The sequence below is a fragment of the Neopelma chrysocephalum genome, unplaced genomic scaffold (assembly GCF_003984885.1).
Source record: "Neopelma chrysocephalum unplaced genomic scaffold, ASM398488v2 Primary Assembly neopelma1_124, whole genome shotgun sequence".
In the NCBI taxonomy this organism is placed as follows: Eukaryota; Metazoa; Chordata; class Aves; order Passeriformes; family Pipridae; genus Neopelma; species Neopelma chrysocephalum.
In genome coordinates, this window is record NW_020897786.1 from 3,407,576 (window position 1) to 3,430,313 (window position 22,738).

Genomic DNA, 22,738 nt, shown 5'->3' on the forward strand with positions numbered 1-22,738 from the left:
TGTAGAGAGGCAACTGGTAAAAACTTAACATTGACAATGTTACAGGAGTTGAACAATAGTGATAAAGAATAGGAATACAAACAGAATATGAGATGTCTTTTATTTGCCACTATACATAATCTGTTTAATGAATAGCTTCCCCTCAAATCTCATGATAATATGACTGCTGCAAAACAGTGTTCATATTCTCTTGGTGCAATTCACGATATCAGAAATCACTCTGCAGAATTAAGGCCAAAATATATAATACCCTAGAACCTGAAATTCATAGTTTTTAAAATTGAGAGGGAAGATTCTAACCTAATTACACAGGACAACCAGTGTATCCTGTAAGGCTTATTCAAGTGAGAATTTCTGTACAACATTTTCTCCATGGAAATCGTTGGTTTATTATCATATTAAAGACTGAGTTTATAGCTTCTTTTCAGTTTTATTGTTAGTATTTTCTCAAAATTTTGCTATGAGGAAAGAATTTAGATGACAGCAAATATCTGACTGTATTTGACCTGGAGTATGAGTTGTAAGCAGAAATTCTAATTACCAGAGAAGGAAACATAGAGCCTGTGGAAGGAAAAGGCTAATTCCAAATTCCCTTAAAACAAAACAAATCAAAAAAACTATGGCAATTAGTATCACAGTCAGTAGTGCCATTAATCACTCAGCATCATTATGGTAACAGAACAAACAGCTTTTCTAGTGTGTAATTGGCAGAAGAGCATTTTGTAATGATAAAAGTGGAGAGATTTAGCTGTGGCATTTACTTTCTGTAGTTACAATAAGAAATGCTACTATATTCACTGGCTGCTCTCAAAAACACTAAGATAAAACCAGTAATTGCTATGCCAGCAAATCCAGATGGGATGCTTTGCTCCTGGTGACTCAGCCCAGCAGGAAGGACTGTCACTTCCATCAGTCATTATTTTACCTTCCACGGGTTTGCAAAGATGAATCTCACTAGAGCTGCTACAATCGTGGAGACACTGAAGGAAGGGAAGCTTTCCCTTTGTTCTTCCAATATATGGAATTTTCAGATTCCTGCTTTCCAGGTTGACCTGATGTGTGGGAACAGCTTCAGTGGGAAGTAGCATCCAGCTGGCAGAGGGCAGTGGTGGGAGCTGCAGGTGGGTTGTGCTTGGCCCCAAACCCCTGGATAAACCAGTCAGCCTGAGAATTCTGTGTCTCAGGTGAAGGGAGGGTGTTGAATGAGGTCATGTTTGCTGGAATGGTACCTTGAAATTAAATCCCAAATTGCATCAGGAAGTGCTGTCATTCAAAACCCACCCCTGCTAATGGAGCTATACAGAAATATGCTTTGTTTAGTTCCAGCTGATCAAGGTTTTGTAGCGTGATCTCAGTTTGTTCTAATTGACTCATTCCAGTGACCTCCGCGTTAAATCCTCTCTGGGTGGGATTTGTGCAGGTTTTTGTGTGTTACCTTTGGAATTGTAAACTTCCAATGCAGGAATCAGAGGTGAAAAATCCACTTCTAAACTGGTAGCTGGATTTTGGAAAACGCTGGCCCTGCACTAAGAACATTGAATAATTTATGCAGAACCTCGGTCTTAATAAAATATTTAGGAGCCCAAGTCGAGATTTCCAAAGCATTCCAGCTTTGCTGAGGCATCTCAGCCCCGAGCTGGGGTTCTGCAGTGCGTTCTCTCCTTGCTGCAGTGTGCTCAGCAAGCTTGGGCCAGGCAGTGCCTCTGAATTCTGCTCAGTTCAGTCTTGAACAATTCCAAATAACACAACCATTCCTGGGGGCTTTACTGCAGTTTTAAAGGAATAACTCCTGACAGAAGGTAAAAGGAAAGACATCAAAACCCGCATCTGTTCATTCAGAAGGGATGGGATGGTTCTGGATATCCACGGAAATTGTTGGTGGAAGAGGAAATTTCTTAATTGTACTTTCAGGGTGAAAAAAAGCCTCACTCTCAAATGGATCCTTAATCCATGGAGGGAGGTAACAACTCCCAGGCACGTGTGTTCCCACTGTAACACTCCTGAACATGCTGGATGGGTAGAGCTCCTCATACAACTTTTACTTGGTGAAACATTACCAGAGAGCATCCAGAAATTCAGACTTGGTGGTTGGTTATTTTTCTATGAAGGGAACATAATATAAACTGAACCAGAAGCCTATAACAGCTGAGACTAAAGCAAACTAAAGAGATATTAATCTAGGAAAAGTCACTAATCATGTTTATTAAAGTTTTGAGTAGCCTCAGAGGAGGCTCTTCTGGTACATTACTGCAGAGCTGTTTTCTTCAGAAGGCTTTTTTGCTAGTTTTTTTCCTCAAAAGGATTGTTCAGATGTCTTTAGACTAAGACTTTGTTTTGTTTGTTTTGTAAAATAATAAAATTTTAAAAGCTTTATTATTCAGAAGATATTTAAAGGAAAAGATTCCACTGGATTTTGAAGCATCAAATGTAGTTTTTCTGTAAAATAGGAAAAAATTCAAGTGTTTTGAGATGGCAGATAAAACACATGTTTTTAAGTTATTTCAGATGTTTTGTTTTGGTTTTATTCCCAAATATCTCTTCCTGGTCTGTCATTCTCTCTTTGCAGTCCCAGTTCATTAAGCCACCATGTGTGAGACACAGGCTTACCTTTCAAAATGCAGTATAATCCCCTTCTATATTTAAATTACTCAGGTTCTCATCAACATCCGCCCTCACCAAGGCAGTGCCTATTTTCAGACCCCTTTTTGCTTATCAGACAAGCCCTTTCATGTTTTGTCCCATTATGCCTGTTGACAAGAGAGGAAATATCCTCGCAGGCAGGATTAGTGATGACTCCTCGTTTTCCTCGGCTGCTTTTGTGACCTGAGACTCGGGAATCTGGGGAGGAGGAGGAAGGGAGGAAATGAACTGGGATTGTCACTTCTGATGGGTGAAGAATTACAAAGTCTGCTACATTATTGTGGAAGGGACCCAGCGTGGCTAAGGCACTTTTAAAGCATGATTTCATTGTGAATAACAATAATAAATTCTAGGAGTGTTCCACACAGAACTATTTTACAAGTGTAGTTGTTAATATGAGATAGGAAATAGTGTCTGATGTGGTGTTAGGTCCTGCTGTTTGTACCTGACACTGCTGGGTAAAAAATGGCTTTTGAAGTTGTTATTTATTTGGAAGTTGGGAAGGGCATAATTTCATCTTTCTTTTCCTACCTTTTGAGTTAATTTATTACGGTGTGTAAGGGAAGGACTTTCTGAGCTTCCCTCAGGACTCTTCTGTTGAGAGGAATGAAGGAAATCCCAACTTGTTCTTGAAATGAAATGAGCTAAATTAAAAAATCTTTATGCTGCCATTCATGAATAATCTGCAGTTCATTGCTGTGTGCAGTCAGTCATTTCTAAATGCTTAGTTATTGTTTGGATATTTTGTTCATGTAATTCTTTGCAGACTTTTTGGGTTGGAGTTTGTATTTGGTCTGTTTAAGCCAGGAGAAGTTAATGTCATCCATGTGTTAATGATAATTTGTTGTGTTAGGGAAGTTTTTGAGAAACTTTATTATTATTATTATTATTGTTGTTGTTGTTGTTAGGAACTGAATTGGTACCTCTGAGCTTCCTGTTTTTACCAGTTTATATTTCGAAGTGTTTGGAAATTGTGTTTTTATTTCCACTTCAAACCATTGTGTTGATTGTATTGGATCCCACCAGCACTCCTGGATAACTTTTTAATAGTTATATTTTCTTTTAGAAGCTTTCCAGGTGCACAGACTGTCTGCAGAGATTCACTGCCCCGTTTGGAGGAGGCCCAGGGTGAAGGCACAGAGCCAGCAGGTGAGCCTGGCAAAGGTGATCCTTGGACATTTGAGCTCTTTTTTGAATTCTTTTTTAATGCAATTTGTATTTCTGTTCTAGCAGGTTATGACTGATAATTTTTCAGAGCTGGGATAAGGAGAGAAAAAACCAAAAATAAAAGTGAAGTGAGTCTGGGCAGCTGAAAAGCTTTCAGGAGCTGTAAATTTGCATGGATTCAATAGTTTCTCCCAGTTTTTGTCTGTATTTGAGGCAGTGGCCAAATAAGAATGAAAAACAGACTGATCCCATTTTAAATCACCCAAATTGTGTTACCTTTGGCATCACAGCCTGTTCCCCAGCTGTCACCTGGGGAGGATTAAAGGAGGTTTGTTAGCAGAACTTTGTGAGGTTCCTTGCAAGGTTTGCTGTCCTGAGAGAGCTCCCTGTTGCCTTGGTGAGGCTGCTCCTGGTATCTAAATGTGCTCATTTAACCAGAATATTTGTTCTTAGAGACAATTGGAGCAATGACTGCATAGATATCAGATCTGTGTAGGAATCTCCCATGCAGATTTTATACACATGTATAAATACATACCTTTGTTTTTTAAAAGGCAGTTCTTTGAGACACAGTAAGTTCTTTCCCAGAATTGACCTGCCAGCTCTATGCTTTTTGTTTTTTCAGGAAGCAGGAAATAAATTTGGATGGATAAAGGTGATAACTAACTTCTGGCTTCCAATTTTCAGGGTATCTATGGAACTATTTGAGGCACACATTCTATATTTAGATTATTACCGAGGCTGTGATTCTGCAGAGTCCTTGTGTGCTCAGGAAGGCTCTGACCTATTTTTCTAAGAATTTATCTGGGACTCTGGTTACTGCTGTCAGTACCTACCCTGCCTTCCTCCCAGAGTTTGCTGCTGGCTGCAGTTTAGAGAAATATGCTGGGCTGTAAACCCTGCTCAGGAAGGAATGCACATGCCATGCAGCCACTCCTGCAGAGGTGACCACAGCTCTGCCACAGAGGGGAGGAGAACAATGAGGGGAGAAGCCATTCCAGCTGTTCTGTCATAATTTCCCTGCAAACACAAGTCACACCTCATCCATTTTAATTAAGCAGTTCCTTTATTGCTGTTTAGATCGTCTAAGGTGATGAATCAGGAGCTCACAATTTGTTAGACTTTGTCTTTTATTTGACTTTGAGAATCTGTGGCACTGCTTGTTATCCATTTAAATGAGAAGCAGTGTTTGACTTGGACACATCACGCTGCTCTGCAGATGCTGAGTGGGAAAGTGAGGGCTGAATTTCAAACACTTCTCCCAAATAATCTTTCGTGAGAAGGAAGGTCAGTGTCTAATTTCAGTGGGTCTACATTGTATATAAAGAGAAAAGGAGGAGATTCTGATGTTTTCTAGTTGTGCAGAACTGTCTTTCTCGCTTTATAATTGATACGTTCTGCAACCTTGGGACTAAATTTGTTCAGTGAGGACTGCAGATTGTTCTGGAATTTTTTTCCCCATTCCTTTCCACCAATGTATAGAAGCTCATTGCTGTGGAAGCAGGCCAGATTTGGGGTTTTCTAATGCATCTGTAAATCCAGAGTACCCTTACTGTTGGCAGCAAGCGTTATATTGACTTAAAACCATTATATTGACTTAGAAGAGAATTCATTCGTGCTGGCTTTATACTGATGGAGTCACAAAGTAATTTATGTTGCAAAAGACCACTGGAGGGCAACTAGTCCATCTCTCTGCTCATAGGAGGGCTTGTGGCTTTGTTCAGCTGAGTTTTGAAAACCTCCAGGGATGGAAATTCCACAGCCTCTCGGTCCCTCTTTTTAAGCTGAGTCACCTACACTGGGAAATAACTTCTCTTGGTCCAGCAAGAGTTTCCCTTGCTGCAGCTCATGTCCATTGCCTCTTGTTCTTCTGCTGGGTGCCTCTGAGAAGAATCTGTTTTCCTTGCAGCACCCTCTTCAGTCTGTGGCAGACAGCAGGGAGATTCATTCTTTCTCTTCTCCAGATTGGAGAGGCTTCTCCTACCCGGTGTGTTCCAGGCCCCTGTCCACTGGGAATCCCTGTGCTGGGCTTGTGTCAGTTTGTCAGGATCTCTCTCTTGCACTGGGGCTTCCAGAGCTGCTCCCTGTTCCAGGTGCACCCTCAGGAGTGCTGAGCAGGGGAAATCATCCCTTCCCTTGACCTGCTGGTTGTAATCCTGCCAGTGCAGCTGGGATGCAGTCAGCCCTCATCTCCATCGGGATGTACGGACTCACATCCAGCCTGTCCCCCAGGAGCCACAGGGTTTGTCCTGCTGAGCTGCCATCCTGTCCCTGCTGGGGCATTGGGTTCTCCTGCCCAGAGTGCAAGACTTATGTTCACCCTTGTGGAGCTCTGAGGTTGTGTCAGCCCATTCTTTGCTGTGCTGAGGTCCCTCTGGATGGATTGTCATGTTGGGCAGTTCCTCAAGTTTGGGGTCATCTCTGAAGCTGTGAGTCCAGGACAGCAGTGCCATCACTAAACAGTGTCCTTCTCAGGAGTAACCCCTGAAGAATGTCACTTGTAATGACTGCTGGCTGCACTTGGAATTGTTGACCACTGCTCTTGAACACTAGTTATCCTCCCACTTTTTTATCCACCTGTTCCTCCAACTCCACCTGCTTCAAACCTTCCATGCTGGGCTATGTAGAACTTGTTAAAGACCTTGTTAAAGGTAAAAAGTGAACAACATGCCACTGCTCTCACCGTGTCACAGCCAGTCAACTCGTCGTGGAAGGTGGTTGGGTTAGATTTCCCAAGGCCAAATCAGGTCTGTCCATTCTGGCTGGTCTCAGTGACCATTTTATAGCCCAAAATGATTTCCAGGAGAGTTTGTTCTACAGCCTTTCCATGGACCAAGATGAGGCTGATTGGCCTTTAGTTACCTGAATCCTCTTTCTCCTGCTTTTTGAAGACAGGTGTGACATTTGCCTTTTTCCTTGTCATGGGGACCTTTCCAAATTGCTGTGCCTTTTCAATGGCAGGGAGCAGCCTTGCAATGGCTTTCACCTGGTTTCTCAGTGTCCACTCTGAAGCATCTCATGTGGTCCCATCAACACTTCTGCACGTGTCCAGTTTGTGCAAGTGGTCCCTATTTGATTTTTGTCTGCTGTAGGTAAAACACCTCACCTGTCCCTAGGCATGGGAACCCAGAGAGGCTGATCCTGCCAGTAAACACTGGGGTGAAAAAGGCACTGGGAGCATCAGCCCTTTGCATGTCCTGTGTCAGTAAGTGGCCCATGATGTCCCTGGTTCTCCTTGTGTACCTATAGAAGCCCTTCTTGTGGCTCTTCCCATCATTCACCAATCCCAGTTCTGAGTTTTGACTTTCCATGCCTGCATGCCTGGGCAGTGTTTCTGTGGTGATGTTTCCTCCTGATTACACCCTCCACACGTTCCATTTTGGTGCATCGTAATCAGTTTTAGAAGCGTCAGGGTTGTTATGAGGCTTATTTTGTCCTTGCCCTGATGCACCACTCCCTCCACGTCAGCTCACAGAGGATTCTTTGCAGGATATCTCATTTCTCTGATCCACACTTGCAGGAGTTCACTGCTATGAAGAGCAGTATATTTTATTGCAATTAATAAATGTTCCCTTTTCCTCCAATGGAAAAGGTATCCATGAACTGAAATATTTTTGTGTGTTTTGGCTAATTGAAAAAGATTTCCTCTATTTATTCAGCCTTTCCTGTTTGACAGTGTAAGATTACATGTTTGTTGTGGAAAACTGGTAATGTAGCAGAAAACCCTTTTCCTCCCCCAGCTGTGGCAAGGCAAGCAACAGGAAGCTGGTTTCTGTATTTTATTAGAAGAATCACTGTGTATATACTCTGGCTGATACTTTCAGGTTCACTTTCATTTCCAGAGTTCTGTACTTTTGTTTAGTCTGTTTGTTGGCACAAGGGGAAGTTTGACACAGATACCAAGCTCTCAGACTCCAACCTGTGTGTACTCAGCTTTTACAGAAATTAATTTACTCAGCTTAAGAAATTAATCTCTTAGGGTCACAGATATCTTGAAGAAAAGCAAAAAAATATTGGGTGAGAGGAGGAATGATGCATTTGTGTTGTCAGCAGAATGTGATGGCATCATGGCTGTGGAATCTGGGATGATGACTGTCAGGAATGCCTCCAGCAAAGAGCTGAATTCCTGCTCTCCTCATTAGGGCAGAGGGATGTTTTGCAGCAGCTGGCATATAATCAAGACACTGTTTTGAGAGTTAAATCTGATTCATTTTCAAGCAGAAGTTAAATTATTGGTTTAGTTCCTGTTTCTCAGGGCACATCCATGGAATATCACTTGGAGCTCCTCAGGTCATACAGCAGGGCTGCTCCTCCATCAGCCTCTTTGTTTACCTGCCTGAAAGGTGACCTTGCTTCTCTTGCATTTTGTGTGGCTCTCAGAGCTGTTGTTCCAGAAACATCAGAATTTATTTACATTCTCAGATCCCTTCTGCCAGTCACCAGGATATCAGTGAACAGAGAGAAGGTCTCATCGATTATATTAGCTTTAAACTGCAGGATTAGTGTATTTCTCTTTTAATTTTCTTTTTTTTTTAACTAGTACACAGTTTCCTTTATACATCCCAGAGGCCCAGCAGTTTCACCCAGGCTGATTATTCATGAAAAAATAAATAAATATGGACTTGCTATTTGTTTGTCTGTTTAAAGTAATTTTTGGTCTGGGAAAGACAGCCCGTACTGTGTCATAACTCTTATATCACATGATGGAAGGAATAAACTGGCTGATAAAAATACAACAATTGTAATGTGTTTATATTGTGCATCGTTTCAGACTTGAAAGAAAATATCTGAGTAACAGATGTACTTTTATAAATCAGTATTCACATGTAAATGGTTCATAAGTTTAGGGTTGTATTGTGAAAAATGAGGTGGAAACTTTTGGTGTGTCTTTTAAGTTGTTCTTAACTACTTTTTTTTTTCCTCCTGTAAAGTTTCTTGTTGAAAATTTACACATTAGTGGGAAAACTGCACACCTAAAATCCCAAGTATTAAGATCAGCTTTCCCTAGAGCAGTTCCCAAGACAAACTGCAGCCCAGCCCTCCTGTTATAAGTGTAACTATAGAACTATGAGACTACTCCAGGCCACCTCTTCCTTCAGCAGTGAAGACAGTGAAACGTGGAGAAGGTGTCTGATCATGGAATTTGGCCTTGGAGGAGAATGATGCTCAAGAGGCTCAAAGAGTGACAGTCACAAGGACTTATTGAATAAAATCTCTGCTCTTTTTATTTTAAAATACAACATCACCTTCTTTAAGCAGAAATCTTTTCTCATCATCTCTGCCCTTCAGTGGATTGATGTGAAGGACATGAGCCAAGGTCACATATCAGTGAATGAAAAAGCATTTTGGGTGCAAAGTATAATGCAGGTAGCAGGAGTTAGTGGGAGAAAGAGGAAAGGGATAAATTTGCATATAGGGAACTTTCAGTGGCATCAAGTACTTAAAGCTGGAATGTGGTTTGTTTTCTCCTGTAAACCTACAGCTGGATAATGTACCAAAGCTAAGAGTGCATTTAGAGGGGTTTTATTCTGATTGCCTCTTTGGTTTCAGGAGGTTCTGAGTTCATTTCCAGCCTGGATATTGCAGTTTAACTTTCAGATGTTAGCAAGGCAGAGCACCTATTTTGCTTTTCCCAGAGTTGATAATTGACACATTCAGTATTTTGCCAGGCATTCCTTCCCAGGCTCTTTCTGAGAAGAATGAGCCCTCTGCTCAAAAACCCTCTGCAAACTGACAGAGGAATATATTGTTCATGTTCTGCTGGTTTTACTGACTTTACGGGACAGACTCATTAGATTTTTAGAATTATTTGGCTTATATCTGGATTTCAGGACTGTTTTGAGATAAATTCTACCTGCAAATACATGCAAAAGCAGACACTGAATGGGCATTTAGGTTTATATTCATTTGCACTGTATCTTTTGTATTATTAAGGTGATGCCCAGAGTCTCTGAAACTGATTCTGTTCTTAGTCTTTGGTGGGAATCAAAGATGCCTTTTTGACACTGGAAAAACCTGCATGAAGAAAAACAAAAGGAAACTTAGTTTCCAAGGACATTTTTGGTTTCTATGTATAGATATTTCAGTGATTTGATGGATGATTTTCACTCTTCTCTGGAAAGTGTTCTGTTTATTCTGTTCTCTACTACACCTCTGCAGTGAAAAGACAGTAATCATGCAACTTTTGTGATGTTAGTTCAGGAATGTTCTAATATTTTCACTTCCCTTGCAGAGCATTTTTTTAATACATGAACCAGAATGTTGTATTTTAGCTCTGTATGGTACAATTTTGTTTTCAACAGGGCAGTCACCTCTCTGTGCCCACACACACCTGCAATCCCGGCCCCCTTGGTTGGTTTAGAAGCCAGAACATCTATATTTAGAGTTTTTCACCTGGGCTGTGGTGTGTCACTGCAGAAAATAAGCATTTGGATTAACAACAGCTCCACACCAGGATTGGGGTTAAGTGCAGTAACACCTGCTTTGCCTCCTCAACTCATAAAATATTTATTGGGTGATACTGTTTGCACTTGGATAAAGTCTGTCTGTAACCTAAAATCCTTCACAGCTACTTGTTTTCCAAACACTCTGGATGTATGATGCCCTTTCTCCACTGAGCTAAGGAAAGCTCCACACCTATGTTTTGAAAATCATTATGTGCAATTTGCACATGAGCAAACGAAGGCACAGGGAAGATGAACCAGCTTTATTTGTATTTATTGCTGTCATTAACACCTTCTGTTTGTCAAGAGAACAAATGCAAATCTGCCAGCCAGGGGCAGGAATAGAACATGATGTTTGTGAGCTTGCAACAGCCTGCTGTGCCTCGGGTTGTCCGTGCAGATTGCAAGGCCTGGCTTAGAGAGGCTGCAAGTGTGTCCTGAAGAGCTCGTGTGGATCCAAGAGCTGTGGCTGATGTGTTCACATATTGCCAGAAATGCTCAGAGAGGTGGTTTCCCCGTGAAGCAACAAGAGGAGTAGCATTGGACAGGGATGTTGGACTTTTGAACACTCCAGAACAGCCTTTTTTCAGCCACAGATGCTGTCTGAGCTTTCTCACAGTGTTTGCTTTCCATAAGTGTAGTAGAAGACAATCATGCTTATTAACTTCTATCAGGAACTTCAAAAAGTCCTATTTTCTGTTACACTCAATTCTGACAAGCCTATGCACTTTGAAATTTTTTCATCAGCTCCCTCTAGAATATACATACGTATTTTTATGTTTATGCTAAAATTATTTCTTCATTTATGAACGTGAATCTAAAGAAAAAAAATGTTGTTCTTACAATGTTCTTGTACTGTTTTGTTCAAAAGCTTGGGAACTGTTTGACAGGGGAGTCGTGGGAGGGTTTGTGCTTTCCTTGTGAGAATTCACCTGAATTTTGCCAACTTGCTAACCCCTACATTCTCTAAGGAGTGTATTTATACTCAACCTTTTTCTGGCTTTGCAAGAGCCAAGTAAAGTCATTGAGAGAGACATTTCTTGTGAAGTCCTTGGAACCAGTGGTGAGAGCCAAGGGACATTTGTTGGTGCTCTGTGTCTGTGTCCTGTCAAGGAAGGGGAGGAAAAATACAGGAAGAAAAAAGTGGATGGTAGAAAGGCAGGGTGAGGAAGACAAGAGCAGGAAAAGATGAAAAATGACATGGGAACAGGGCAAGACAGGAGTGGGTGGAGTGGTTGTACAAATTAGAACGTGGGGCAGATGACCAAGGAAAAAACTGTGGGAAGTAGTGGGGAACAGGGACAGGATGAGGGAGAAGAGCTGGAGGGGAAGGAGGGAGGGAAGAGTTATAACAAGCAAAAGGAGCTTGGATGCTGAGTAGGGTTAGAGGTTTCAGATCTTTTGGCTCTCTGTAGCCTTCTAATTCACCAATTACTCCACTACACAAAGGGAACTGCAGGGCTGAGCACGGGCAGACACTGCTCTGGAATTGAGGGGGTGTCTGTAACAGAAGATCAGTGTAATTCTGTCCAGTGGCACTTCTGTTCAAGATGCAGAACAAAATGTAACAGAGAAAGATTTCTCTTTCTATGTGGTGTATTTGATAGTAAGAAAATTGGGAAGCCCTTCTCTCAGAGGGGGAGAAGTGCCAGAGTTGTGCTTAGTCTTGTGGTCTTTATTCAGCTCTCTTGTCCTCTGGTACACAGTCACATGGTATTTTTCAGTGATGGAATACCTTGACAATAGTGCTTTACCTTCCAGAGTCCCTGTGGACTTCCCTTGCTGATGGCAGAGTCAGACTGAGAATAGATAACTCATGTCCACAGACTCCCATAACGGTTCATCAGATGTTCAAGGAGAGCCTGGAAAAATACGGGTCCCTTAATGCTTTGGCCAGCAAAAAGAATGGAAAGTGGGAGAAAATAACTTTTTCAGAGTATTATTGCCTCTCCAGGAAAGCGGCCAAGAGCTTCTTGAAGGTAGGTACAGGAAACAAAGCCATTTCATTTTCTCCCTTTGTCTCCTTTAAAAAAACCCCAGAAAACAAATGAACAGAAAACCCCCAAAACCCACACTATAAGAGGCTTTTCCCATTACTTGAAGATCAGTAGTCATATTCTTTATTGAAATAATGATGAAAATGGGTTTTGGCCAGAGATAACAGTGCTGTGAGGGGAGCCTGGCTGCAAGGGAAGAGCTGCTGTGTTACACTTCCTCACTGGGATGTGGTTACAGAGCTCAGCACGAGGCCCTTGAGATTAAAACCAGAAAAATAGGGGAAAGCAGTACTATCACAAATTTGGTGAGATAAACACAATTTCTAAAGCCTTCTAAACACAGGGTAATATTGGTACTCATGATGTCTTGTTCATATTGAAATGTTCTGGATTTCAGGCCTTTCTGGGCAGCAGAGCTCAACCAGCCAGGAGAAGGTAGTGGAAAAGTTACATCATGTTACTGCTGATAAATACTGGGTTTGCTGTGGATACCAGCACAGAGCTGTGTGTGGACATGCCTTGTCAATACTGCAGTAATAAATCAGAAGTTTCCAAGGTTTATATTTGTGTGTATGTTCCTCTCCAGTGTGCCTACATTATATTAAACTTCATGCTTATTATTTTTAAGCTTGGACTTGAACGATTCCACAGCGTAGCAATCCTTGGATTTAATTCTCCAGAATGGTTCATCTCAGCTGTTGGAGCTGTTTTTGCTGGGTAAGATATTTTTGAGGGGTGTTGATTTTGAAGGGCCTTTGGGCATTTCCGTTTTGCTGGAGGTGGAAATGTAGCAAATAAGTATTTGCTGTCATATTTTGGAAGTTGTGTTGCTACTGATTAGCATGTTCAGCAACCTGCTGGAGTCTCTTATCTGAAATAGTCCAGACACTCCTAAGTTGATCCTGTTTGCTGTGGGCTGAACTGTGACAGGAGCTGTTGTACAGTGTCTTATCTCTGGAAGATGTGGGAAACAGATGAGACTCACAGTTTTATATTAATGATATTTATCTACAGCAAGATATGTTCAAATAGATGAAGTAACATATGAATATTGACCAGCCTGATTCCTTCTGTCCTGATACCTGTTCACACAATTTGGGTTTTACTTCTTAAGCTGTTCTGTGCCAGTGACATCCAAATTGGTACCTGTGTACAGCTTGAACAGGAAGGGGACGTGACTGGGGATTTTTTACAACTTCCTGAGCTGATCCTGAGTAGCCTGAAGTGGGTTAAAACACTGAATCCCAGCCTACAGCACCTTCTACTGAATAGAGTTCAGAGATTAGTTTTTGCAATGTGCATAAATCAGAGATTTAGATAAATATCTATATCTGAATACATGAAACAAATGAGAGCTGTGCTGTGTTTGCTTCCACATCTTCATACTTTCAGCTTTCATCTGATCCTTGATTATTACTCTTTTTTGATACTAAGTGCATGTATATGTGTGTGTATGTATATAAATACATGTTCTTATATATGTGTATATATATAAATTTTTTGATTCAGAGGAATTGTCACAGGAATATACACAACCAATTCTCCAGAGGCCTGTCACTACATTGCTCATGACAGCAAAACCAATATCATGGTTGTGGAAAATCAGAAACAACTGGACAAGATAATGCAGGTACGAGGTGGCTGAAGGGTTGCTGAAAAGCCATAGTTTTTTCATTTCTTGATGCTGTGTTGGTCCCAAACACCATATACACTATCTGTATCATGGGAGTGTTCTTACTCAGAAATCCAGTATCTGGTGCTTGAGCTCATGGGTGCCTTGCTGCCCTGTCCTCTCCAGTGTCTGTGGCTCCAGCAGAGCTCACTGGATGGTTCACTGCAGACTTCCCTGAAAAAGCTCACCTTTTCATCCCATGGTTATACTGTCACCACCTGCTTCTGTTTGGCAAAGCACAGCCCACTGGAATGAAGAGATTACACTGGGGTTTGTAAAGGCCTGCAATTCAAATGTGAAGTGTGCCAGTGTTCAGGATTCCCTCTTTCCAGGGTGTCATCTTATCCTGCTTGCCATATCTTGTCATAGTAGCCATTAAGGCTGTTGAGTTACTGCACTTTGGTGGCATGATGGTTAAACAGCATGATGGTTACATGAGATAGACCTTGGTGAAAAAGGAGCAGGAGCCTCTTCAGGTGACCAGTCACAGTTTTGACACAACCCTTGTGCAGCCGTGACTGGGTTTCAGCAGCGGTGCCAGAGGGAAAGACCAATTTAACAGAAGGATCCCGGTTGCAGGAGTTGGGGAGAAGCCCAGGAGCACAGGCAGCAACCTGGGAAGGGCTTGTCTGTCTGTCAGGTGTCGAGGGAGGCCCCTGGCTGGAGATGACCCATCAAACTTGCACCAAATTTCAGTTTGCTGAAGCAAAGGGGCCCCTTCATGATGGAGTTTTCTGCCAAAAACATGTACCTGCCACAGAGTGGGGTTTTTTCAAATGTATTTCATATAAGTTATGCATTAATGACTTTGTATTTTGCGGCTTTGTTTTATATGTGATTTGTAGGCAGGCAGGTTTTTAGAAGAATTCTAGAACAGAGGGTTTTCCAGAACCTTTTTTTCCTGGAAGAACCCAAGACTGAAATGATAACACACCATTTCAATTGCTGTCCTTCTAATAATGTGTACACGATGGCTGTCATCAAGCCACTGCTTTTGTATTGGCACAGGTTCAGTTCCAAATGTGGTCAATGAGGCCCAGGGAGTGGAGTGAAATGAATGTTTTCTGCAGGCCATGCAAAGCACACAAAGAGCTCCTGACAGCAGCAGCCGTGGCTGTCTGCCTTGGGCCTGCAGCTTTATGTCCTTGTGTATCCTTCCACTGTCCATATGGCTCCTTTTCCTCTTTTCCTTGAGGAAGTAGAACTTTTTTTAGCACTTGAACACCAGTTTTTGCTGAGGGACTTTATTGCAAACCACAGCAGTTGGGGTCAGCTTCCAGGTTGATCTGCCCTGCTCCTTGATGTGCCCTGTTGTGCACTGTGAGAAGGGATGCTGAGGAGCCATTTTGGGTGTATTTTTTGGGTTTTTTTATTCTTTTTGGCTGAAACCAGATTTTCTAGAGCAGACTGTGCAGACTGTGTAGTCCCCTCCTCCTTCCCCCGCCTCTAGTTGAGCTGACTGGGGGTGAGTTCAGGGGAGAATATTTGGGGGTGGAGGGAAACAGGAGGGGGTTTGTGCCTGTCAAGCCAATACAGTTTTGGCAGTATTTTAGTGGGGAAAAAAAGCCCACACAAGATATGAATAATAAATAATAAATTTGTTTTAAAAAATCCAACAGATCTGGGATCGCTTGCCACACTTGAAAGCTGTTGTGCTATATAAGGACTCCCTTCCAGAGAGACATCCAAATTTATATACGGTATGTGAGTGCTAGAACAGACTTACAATTCAGGGGGGATTATTTATTTGAGAAATTTCTACTATGCTTTGTCAGCAGAGTGTCATTTAGAATGCACTGCTGTGTTCCAGCAAATACATTCAAAAACTTCATCAGCTTTTTCTGTTTAATTTTCTTCATGTTTGATACTTTGCATTTAAAATTAGCGATACCTTGCTTAACTCTCTGTCTTGTGTCTTCTTGGTGTTTAACTTGACTGGACTATTAAAACACTTATTATTCATACCTATTCAGGTGGGAATGTGTAGTCTCACATGGTTAAAAATAAAAGTTGCCCCCTGGTGAAAACTGAATTGTGGTGAGTTACACAGGATCCAAGAACATGAGAATGCTTGTTCTTTTACAGGTGATAGTTGCATTTTGTCTGCACCAAATATTTCTGGTGATAGGCAACAAGTGAAGAGAAATGACTGTGGACTGCACAAAGCAGCACATTTTCTTTGTATATGTAGAATATTCATATTAGATGTTAAAAATAAAAGGAAAAAGGACAAAACCAGGATGAGAAATTTCTGAGTGGTAGAAGTTCAGCCTTTAAGAAGCATGAGGGCTTGAGGCAAAGCAGGTTTTTGAAATGTGTTATTACAATATATTTTGAAAATATAATTGTACCTCAGTAATTCTTAAACAATAAGAATAAAAAAAATTCATATTTTAAGTCGACTATGGTTGATCAGACTTTAGGCTAAAAAACTTTGACTGTGGAAAAAATATATTAATGAGAAGTGAACAGTACAGAACTATTTTAAAATATTTGCAATTTTAATAATCTGATAAGAAAAAAAGTCTTCTGTCCTTTTTTCCCCCATATCTTGCATATAACTTAATAATAAACAATTACTGTTCCAATACTGTACATACTGGTATGGAGCATGCCTTGCATCTTGGTACCATAAAAAAAATAATACAAAGATGATCTTACTATTTATATTTCTTAGTGAAAAGATTAAGTGCTAGCATTTAATTCTTGAGCAGCTTGCTGAAACCCAAATGCCTGAGAACTGCTGTGTTCTCAAGCAGCCCCGTTCCAGTGCCGTGTTGGACGTGTTCTCAGTGGAGCAGGGGAGCTCTGAGAGTGTGTGACAGCTGCCATAGTTTGTGTCATCTAAAGGGAAAATCAGAGACCAGGTCACCACAGGCAGAAATGACTGTTCCTTAGGGTTGATGCAGAGCAAACCCCCCAGCCCACGGGGGGTTTGATAAAAGGGGGTTGTGGGGCAGGGTGACAGCTCCTGTGTGAGGAGGGGCTGCTGCAGCCAGGGCACAGCCTGTTTCCAGAAGGCAAAGGCAAAGTCAGAGCTGTGTGTGTGACTGTTTGACACCGTCTGGGGCGGGTCCTGCTCAGTAAACAAAGCCTGGGCAACGCATTCACGGGGATCGATGCATTCCAGGGGGAGAACACACTAAGGTCAGGAAAACTGGGACAAACAACTGCATCCTTGACACTGCCACACTTTGCAGGAGCTTGGGAGATTGATGCTGCCACGTTCCGTGGGGAGAGATGGAATGGGACAAATCTCTACTTGCTGCGGAGCTGTGCAGTTACAGCTTCTCTTTTCAGACCTGTGGTTTGTTGGAAGAAAGTGTAAAACTGCTGAATGATCCTTAGGACAGCCTTGCCATCCAGGAGAAGACACTCAAGGGGCAGCAGAGGCTGAGTGTTGTAACCTTAGTAACGATGGCAGAGGTCTGAAAGAAGCAACAAACTCCCCTCAAGCACAGACTCTCTGTTCTTACCTCTGCTGTCCTTTAGGTCATCCCCATTTTCTGCTTTGTGGTCCTAGATGGAGCTCCAAGAAATCATTAGAAAATGGAGGTGCTGCACAGACTCTCCATTCTTACCTCTGCTGTCCTTCAGCTCATCCCCATTTCTGCTTTGTGGTCCTAGATAGAGCTCCAAGAAAATGGAGGTGCTGCACCTTGCATTTAAATAGCACAGTTCTGTAGCACAGCAGCAGCCACATGATTGCAATGGCAAACTGACAGTTTGGGTATTGATTTTCTTTTACATTTCAATTAACATTGAAATCAGTGGTGCACTTAGCAGCAGAGCAGGGGTGTGCAAAGGAAGGAGTAACCAATATAATACAGAGGATCAGGCTCAGGATTCTTCTGGGCCGATTTGTGTGGCACAAAAGCGCAGTGTCATTAAAAGGTTTATCTCACTCTAGAAAGAGCCAAATTTGAATGGAAGTTGTGACCAGCATCATATGCTCTGTTTCCTATAAAATAGCAGATAATTTGGGCTAACATACACACATCTAAATAATGATGCTTTTGCAAAGAAGCTTCCATCCAGTTGCTTTATAGTTTATATTTATATAGAGTACAATGAATTATATATGAGGGGGCATAAGTGTGCACTTAACCTAAAAATATTGCATCCAGATTCCTTTAAATAAGACTCAAAATCATTCTTACAGTGTGAGACAGTAGCAGAATTTTAGCCTCCATGACTGATCCCTATATCCACGTTGGAGGAGGAATAGTATTACTGTTCCCTTCTTAGACATTGAAAAGGCTCATGACAGCACAGTCTGTTTGCAATTCACACATTAAGGTCTAAACCAGACTTACCATATTTGTTACATAGGCAAGATCAGGGGGAACTCGCCTTGGGTAGAGGTTCAAACAAGGCACTGAAGTGTTCTGCCATTTTTGGGAGGGGAAAGATGCAGTCCTGTAACAATTCATAACAAGCCACTTGATATCCTGTATTTTCTGTTACATGTTCTAGATGGAGGAGTTCCTGGAGCTGGGACATGACATATCTGATGCTACTCTGGATGATATTATTAACTCTCAAAAGCCTAATCAATGCTGTGCACTGATATACACCTCTGGGACAACTGGGAAGCCCAAAGGAGCCATGCTGAGCCATGACAATGTATGTACCTCAGGCTCTTTCTTTAGCAGAGAAATAGCAAAGCATGAAGATGTTTATTCCTGTGGTTTGAAGTGACTGTACATACCAGAACCCTGAAATCCTTTTGCTTTTGTAACACGGGTACCGTACTGCAAAGCAATGTTTGAAGTGCAGTCAGCTGTTTCTGGTAAAGTATAAACAAGGTAGAGAGTGAAACTCCATTCAAACCAGCACTTCACAAGGTTGAACGGTTCTTTATGAATATGAAATTTTTATTCACTCAGTTTCTTGTGAGATCTAATGCATATATTCATAAATAAAATTCACAGATTGACACAAAGTCTCTCAGGGGATGTAAAACAAATCATAGGCATCAGCCAGCTGCTATCAAAACAGCCCAATGGACTGCTTTTGCAGTTTTAATTAAAATTGGGGGTGGATGTGTGTTGTTTGTACTTTGGCATTTTGTCCTAGACTTGTGTGCAGGTTTCTACACCTGTCACTGGGGGATAACACAGCTCTGGTGCACAGTGCTGGTACTACAACAGCCCTACCTGCATTCTTGCAAATAGAACATTTCCAGTTATAGAGAAAAGCAAGTTGTTTGCAAAGTGGAGCTTTCACAGAGGTCAGCTAGCAGAGATTTGAAGTGTAGTTGTTTTGGGAGTTTATATATTTAATTTTTCATAGGGTGGCTGAGTGGGAGTGGAAGGTGGTAGGGAGCCTTTCTGAATACACAGAGAATCTTTGAAAGGTCTAAGTTGTGGCCTTCCCCTTAAAATGAAGCAGAAATTCTTGCAGACATGCACACTGTGAACAGCAATTCACCCAAATGTAGGGAATTAGTACAGTAGTATCTGGCAGCAGAACGTTGTGGACTTGGTAGACAAAAAAGACTGATGTGACGTTGCAGATCTATGCTCTTCTATCTCAAAGGAGCCTGGTGTCATTGCCATGCCAGCTGCCAAACTATTCTTGGCTGCTGATCACAAACAGGCTATTTTTATGTTGACAAACACTGGAAGGCATGCCGTGCCTGGAGCTGTGCTGCTGCCTTCTTTAGTCAAAGCTGTTTGCCACTGTCCCTGTGCAAAACCAGTGCTGAGTCAGTGCTCCCACTGACCTGCTGGGAGGTTTGGAGGGCAAGCAATGAATGGACACATCTTAAAGACATCCCATTCTTCCTGCTGTGTGAGTCTCCCACAGCCACTTGTCCAGTGCTGCCTCTAAACTTGGAGTGGCCTGGCCTGGTCTTAAACCCCTCTCTTGAGAATCCCTATTTCCTTAGACCAAGTGTACACTTGTACCTTCTAATTTATTACAGAGGAGGTGGCAGGGATGTACTCTGATAACAGGTATCACCTGTGATTTGTGTCTCTGCTCTGCCACCTTGAATAATCTCATTTCTCTATCCTGCACTACCCAGTTTAGATTACAGACTCCTCAGAGAAAGAGCTGTTTCTTTTTGTTGGTTGGGGTTTTCTGGTTTGTTTGGGGTTTTTTTTGAGAGGTGTTGTTTGTTTTGGTTTTTATTTGGTTGGGTTTTTTGTGCACATACATCTTTTCCCTCGTCTCTCATAGCATCACATGTATTTGTGGGTCTTCCATATGCTGTGTTCTGATAATGAAGATATGCATATTTAGCATCCTTGAACTGCATCTTCTGGGATAATGTGGGAACTGGGAAGAAGTGGGGGGAAATATCATCCAGCTTCACTAAGAGGTCAAGGAGCACATCCTCAAAAATATTAATGTATGTGCTGCCTCTCATAAGAGGGGGAGTGTGTGTGTGTGTGGCACTTGTGAACCCCTGTGGTGAATATCCCAGAGGAGCAGAGTACAGCTGCTGTCACCCTCCTTAGTGCTTGGCCAGGAGGATCAATACAGGACAAAGAGCTTGTTGCTGATACTGAATTTTCCTTTGAGCTCACTGATCACTGAGTATTTATTGTTCTTTTTCAGGTAAACATATAGATACAGCACTGGTGCAAAGTGCCAGTTTAACAGAAAGTCTGCAGAGCAGGAGAGTTGCAAAGGAAGGGACAGATCCCTTTATCCTTGTCCATCCAGCCCATGCTGCCTGCTCAGTGTGTCACTGGGGCATGGGGGGTTGATAATGCTCATGGCAGGCAGCAGAAACTCTCTGTGCTTTTGTCATCTGCACTTCTGTACTGCTGTGAAGGTCACCTGGCTTTGGCCTGAGTGTCCCCAGGGCACTGACAGTCACTATTGCAGTGTCCTCAGCAGTGTCTGTGAGCACAGGTTCTTCACAGTTACATCAGAGCAGCGTGAGGGTCCTTAGTTCATGTTAAAAGGAAAAAAGAAATAAAACTCCCAGTCCAAACCCCTCGCCATACCTAATGTGTCTTATTGTTTATTCAAACAGATAACCTGGACATCAGCACACTGCAGCAGAGCAGCAGGTATGCAACCTGCAGAGCTCCAGCAGGAGTCTATAGTCAGTTATCTCCCTCTCAGCCACGTCGCTGCGCAGATGTATGACCTGTGGACTGGCATCAAATGGGGAGAGCAGGTCTACTTTGCTGAGCCAGATGCTCTGAAGGTATCCTGTCTTGCATTGCATCTAATTAAGATTGCACTTCTTTCTGTCAGAAAGCATCCTAGGGAGAGAATATGATTTTTGAGAAGTGGTAAAGGATGAAGATTGAGCGTCCGTTATTGTAAGAATTATCAAGTCCATTAGATTTGTGATCCAGTGCTCTAGATTCCAATTGAAATATATAATCCAGATCCATAAGGTTCTTTTAAGGCAAAAGAGTAGGCATCTAAAGCAAAAGAAGTCTGAGCAATTTTTGGAGGAAAGGGAGGCAGGAGGAACTAACCCACCTGTGTGTTTTCCTTCTGGTGTAGGAACCTCCCCAGTGTGTCAGAGCTGACACGTGTCAGTGCATATGTCTGACTGAAGGAGGCTCAGCAGCCCTTCTTTATATCCTGCATATTTAGTCATGTTCAACACCCCTAAAGATGCAGGTTTTGCATCACCAAACCTCTTTAGGTCTGCTGTGTGCCTTTTGCAAAGTTTTGAAGCTATTTAATGATTATAACAGGGCAGCTTGATCAACACACTAAAAGAAGTGCAGCCAACAGCTCACATGGGAGTCCCCCGAGTATGGGAGAAAATCATGGAGAAATTAAAGGATGCTTCTGCTCAGTCAGGATTTGTGAAGAAGAAAATGCTGTCATGGGCCATGTCCCTTAGCTTAGAGAGGAACCTGAATGGCTCAAGCAGGTATGTATTACAGACAGTGAGACTTACAGCAACCTGCAAGTAGCAATCTGCTTGTAATGAACTATCAAGCCTCAGTGAGACTCTAAATATAAATGGGTAAAATCTGGCCTGGCAACAAAGCAAATATAATGCAAGAGGGAGGGGGTGTTTATCAATTACTGTAGCTGATCTGAAACACAGGTGAGTGTCAGAAGTGTCTCTGCCTCCTGCCTGAGCACACACACTCACTGACACAGCCCCTGGCTCTGCTGGGACTGAACAGGTTGGTTTTCAGCTGGGACAGTTCCCTGCTGCAGTCCCTGCTCCCCGTGGCTGTGCAAGTGCTACTCACTGCTGAGAGGAAAGGGCATCAAATTGGGGGGTGTGTATGAGAGGGGGCAAATTCTGGGGAACGGCCCAGACAGGCTGGCTCATGATAGTTTGGGATATGAGAGCTAAGAACATCTCATCTCCCTGCAAAAACCCAGGGACAACCCCCATGAGTTCTCTGAGCTCCAAGTACATCATCTCTGTTCTGAAGACCACTGGTGTTTTTCTCCATAAGATTGCCCAGATAAATAATGTTGTATAAATTCAAATACTAACTTAATTCAGAATCCTTTCCTGTTCCAAGGTTCTTTAAAGCATGACAGTGCAATGAAGTGTGAAATTGCTTACGGAAAATGGTATTCCAAAAGATCATTCTGTGAGAGTGCTTTGCTTGTCTGATCATTCAACTTCTCAGAGAGGTCCTGCAATTTTCAGATTTTAGTGGTGTAGGTTGTCAGAGACACACTTAAGTGATGAAAAATCATGAACACAAGAGCTGTTTTGTGTACAATATGTTTTTACAGATTCTTTATGTATTTGCTGTATTCAGATACCTCAAGAGTTGGGGATGTGAAAGTTGGAGCAATGAAAGACACTGGATAAATGAAAAAAGGATTAATATGTCACCTGTTCTTACTGATGTAACTTCTATCAG

The 22,738-nt window shown here is 42.1% G+C and overlaps 1 protein-coding gene across 7 annotated transcripts in view; it reads left to right on the forward strand.

Annotated features, from left to right (window-relative positions):
- ACSBG1 (acyl-CoA synthetase bubblegum family member 1) overlaps nucleotides 1-22,738 on the forward strand; it is a 41,330-nt gene that overhangs the window by 12,808 nt on the left and 5,784 nt on the right. For 5 of the 7 annotated variants that reach the window (XM_027698155.1, XM_027698157.1, XM_027698156.1 and 2 more), the window contains 8 exons: nucleotides 3,707-3,789; nucleotides 12,012-12,229; nucleotides 12,876-12,964; nucleotides 13,757-13,877; nucleotides 15,539-15,619; nucleotides 18,396-18,545; nucleotides 20,911-21,087; nucleotides 21,593-21,774. In XM_027698155.1, the coding sequence (XP_027553956.1) occupies nucleotides 3,707-3,789; nucleotides 12,012-12,229; nucleotides 12,876-12,964; nucleotides 13,757-13,877; nucleotides 15,539-15,619; nucleotides 18,396-18,545; nucleotides 20,911-21,087; nucleotides 21,593-21,774 (1,101 nt within the window). The remainder of the gene's footprint in view (nucleotides 1-3,706; nucleotides 3,790-12,011; nucleotides 12,230-12,875; nucleotides 12,965-13,756; nucleotides 13,878-15,538; nucleotides 15,620-18,395; nucleotides 18,546-20,910; nucleotides 21,088-21,592; nucleotides 21,775-22,738) is intronic. The other 2 variants (XM_027698158.1, XM_027698161.1) reach the window with 2 other exon arrangements.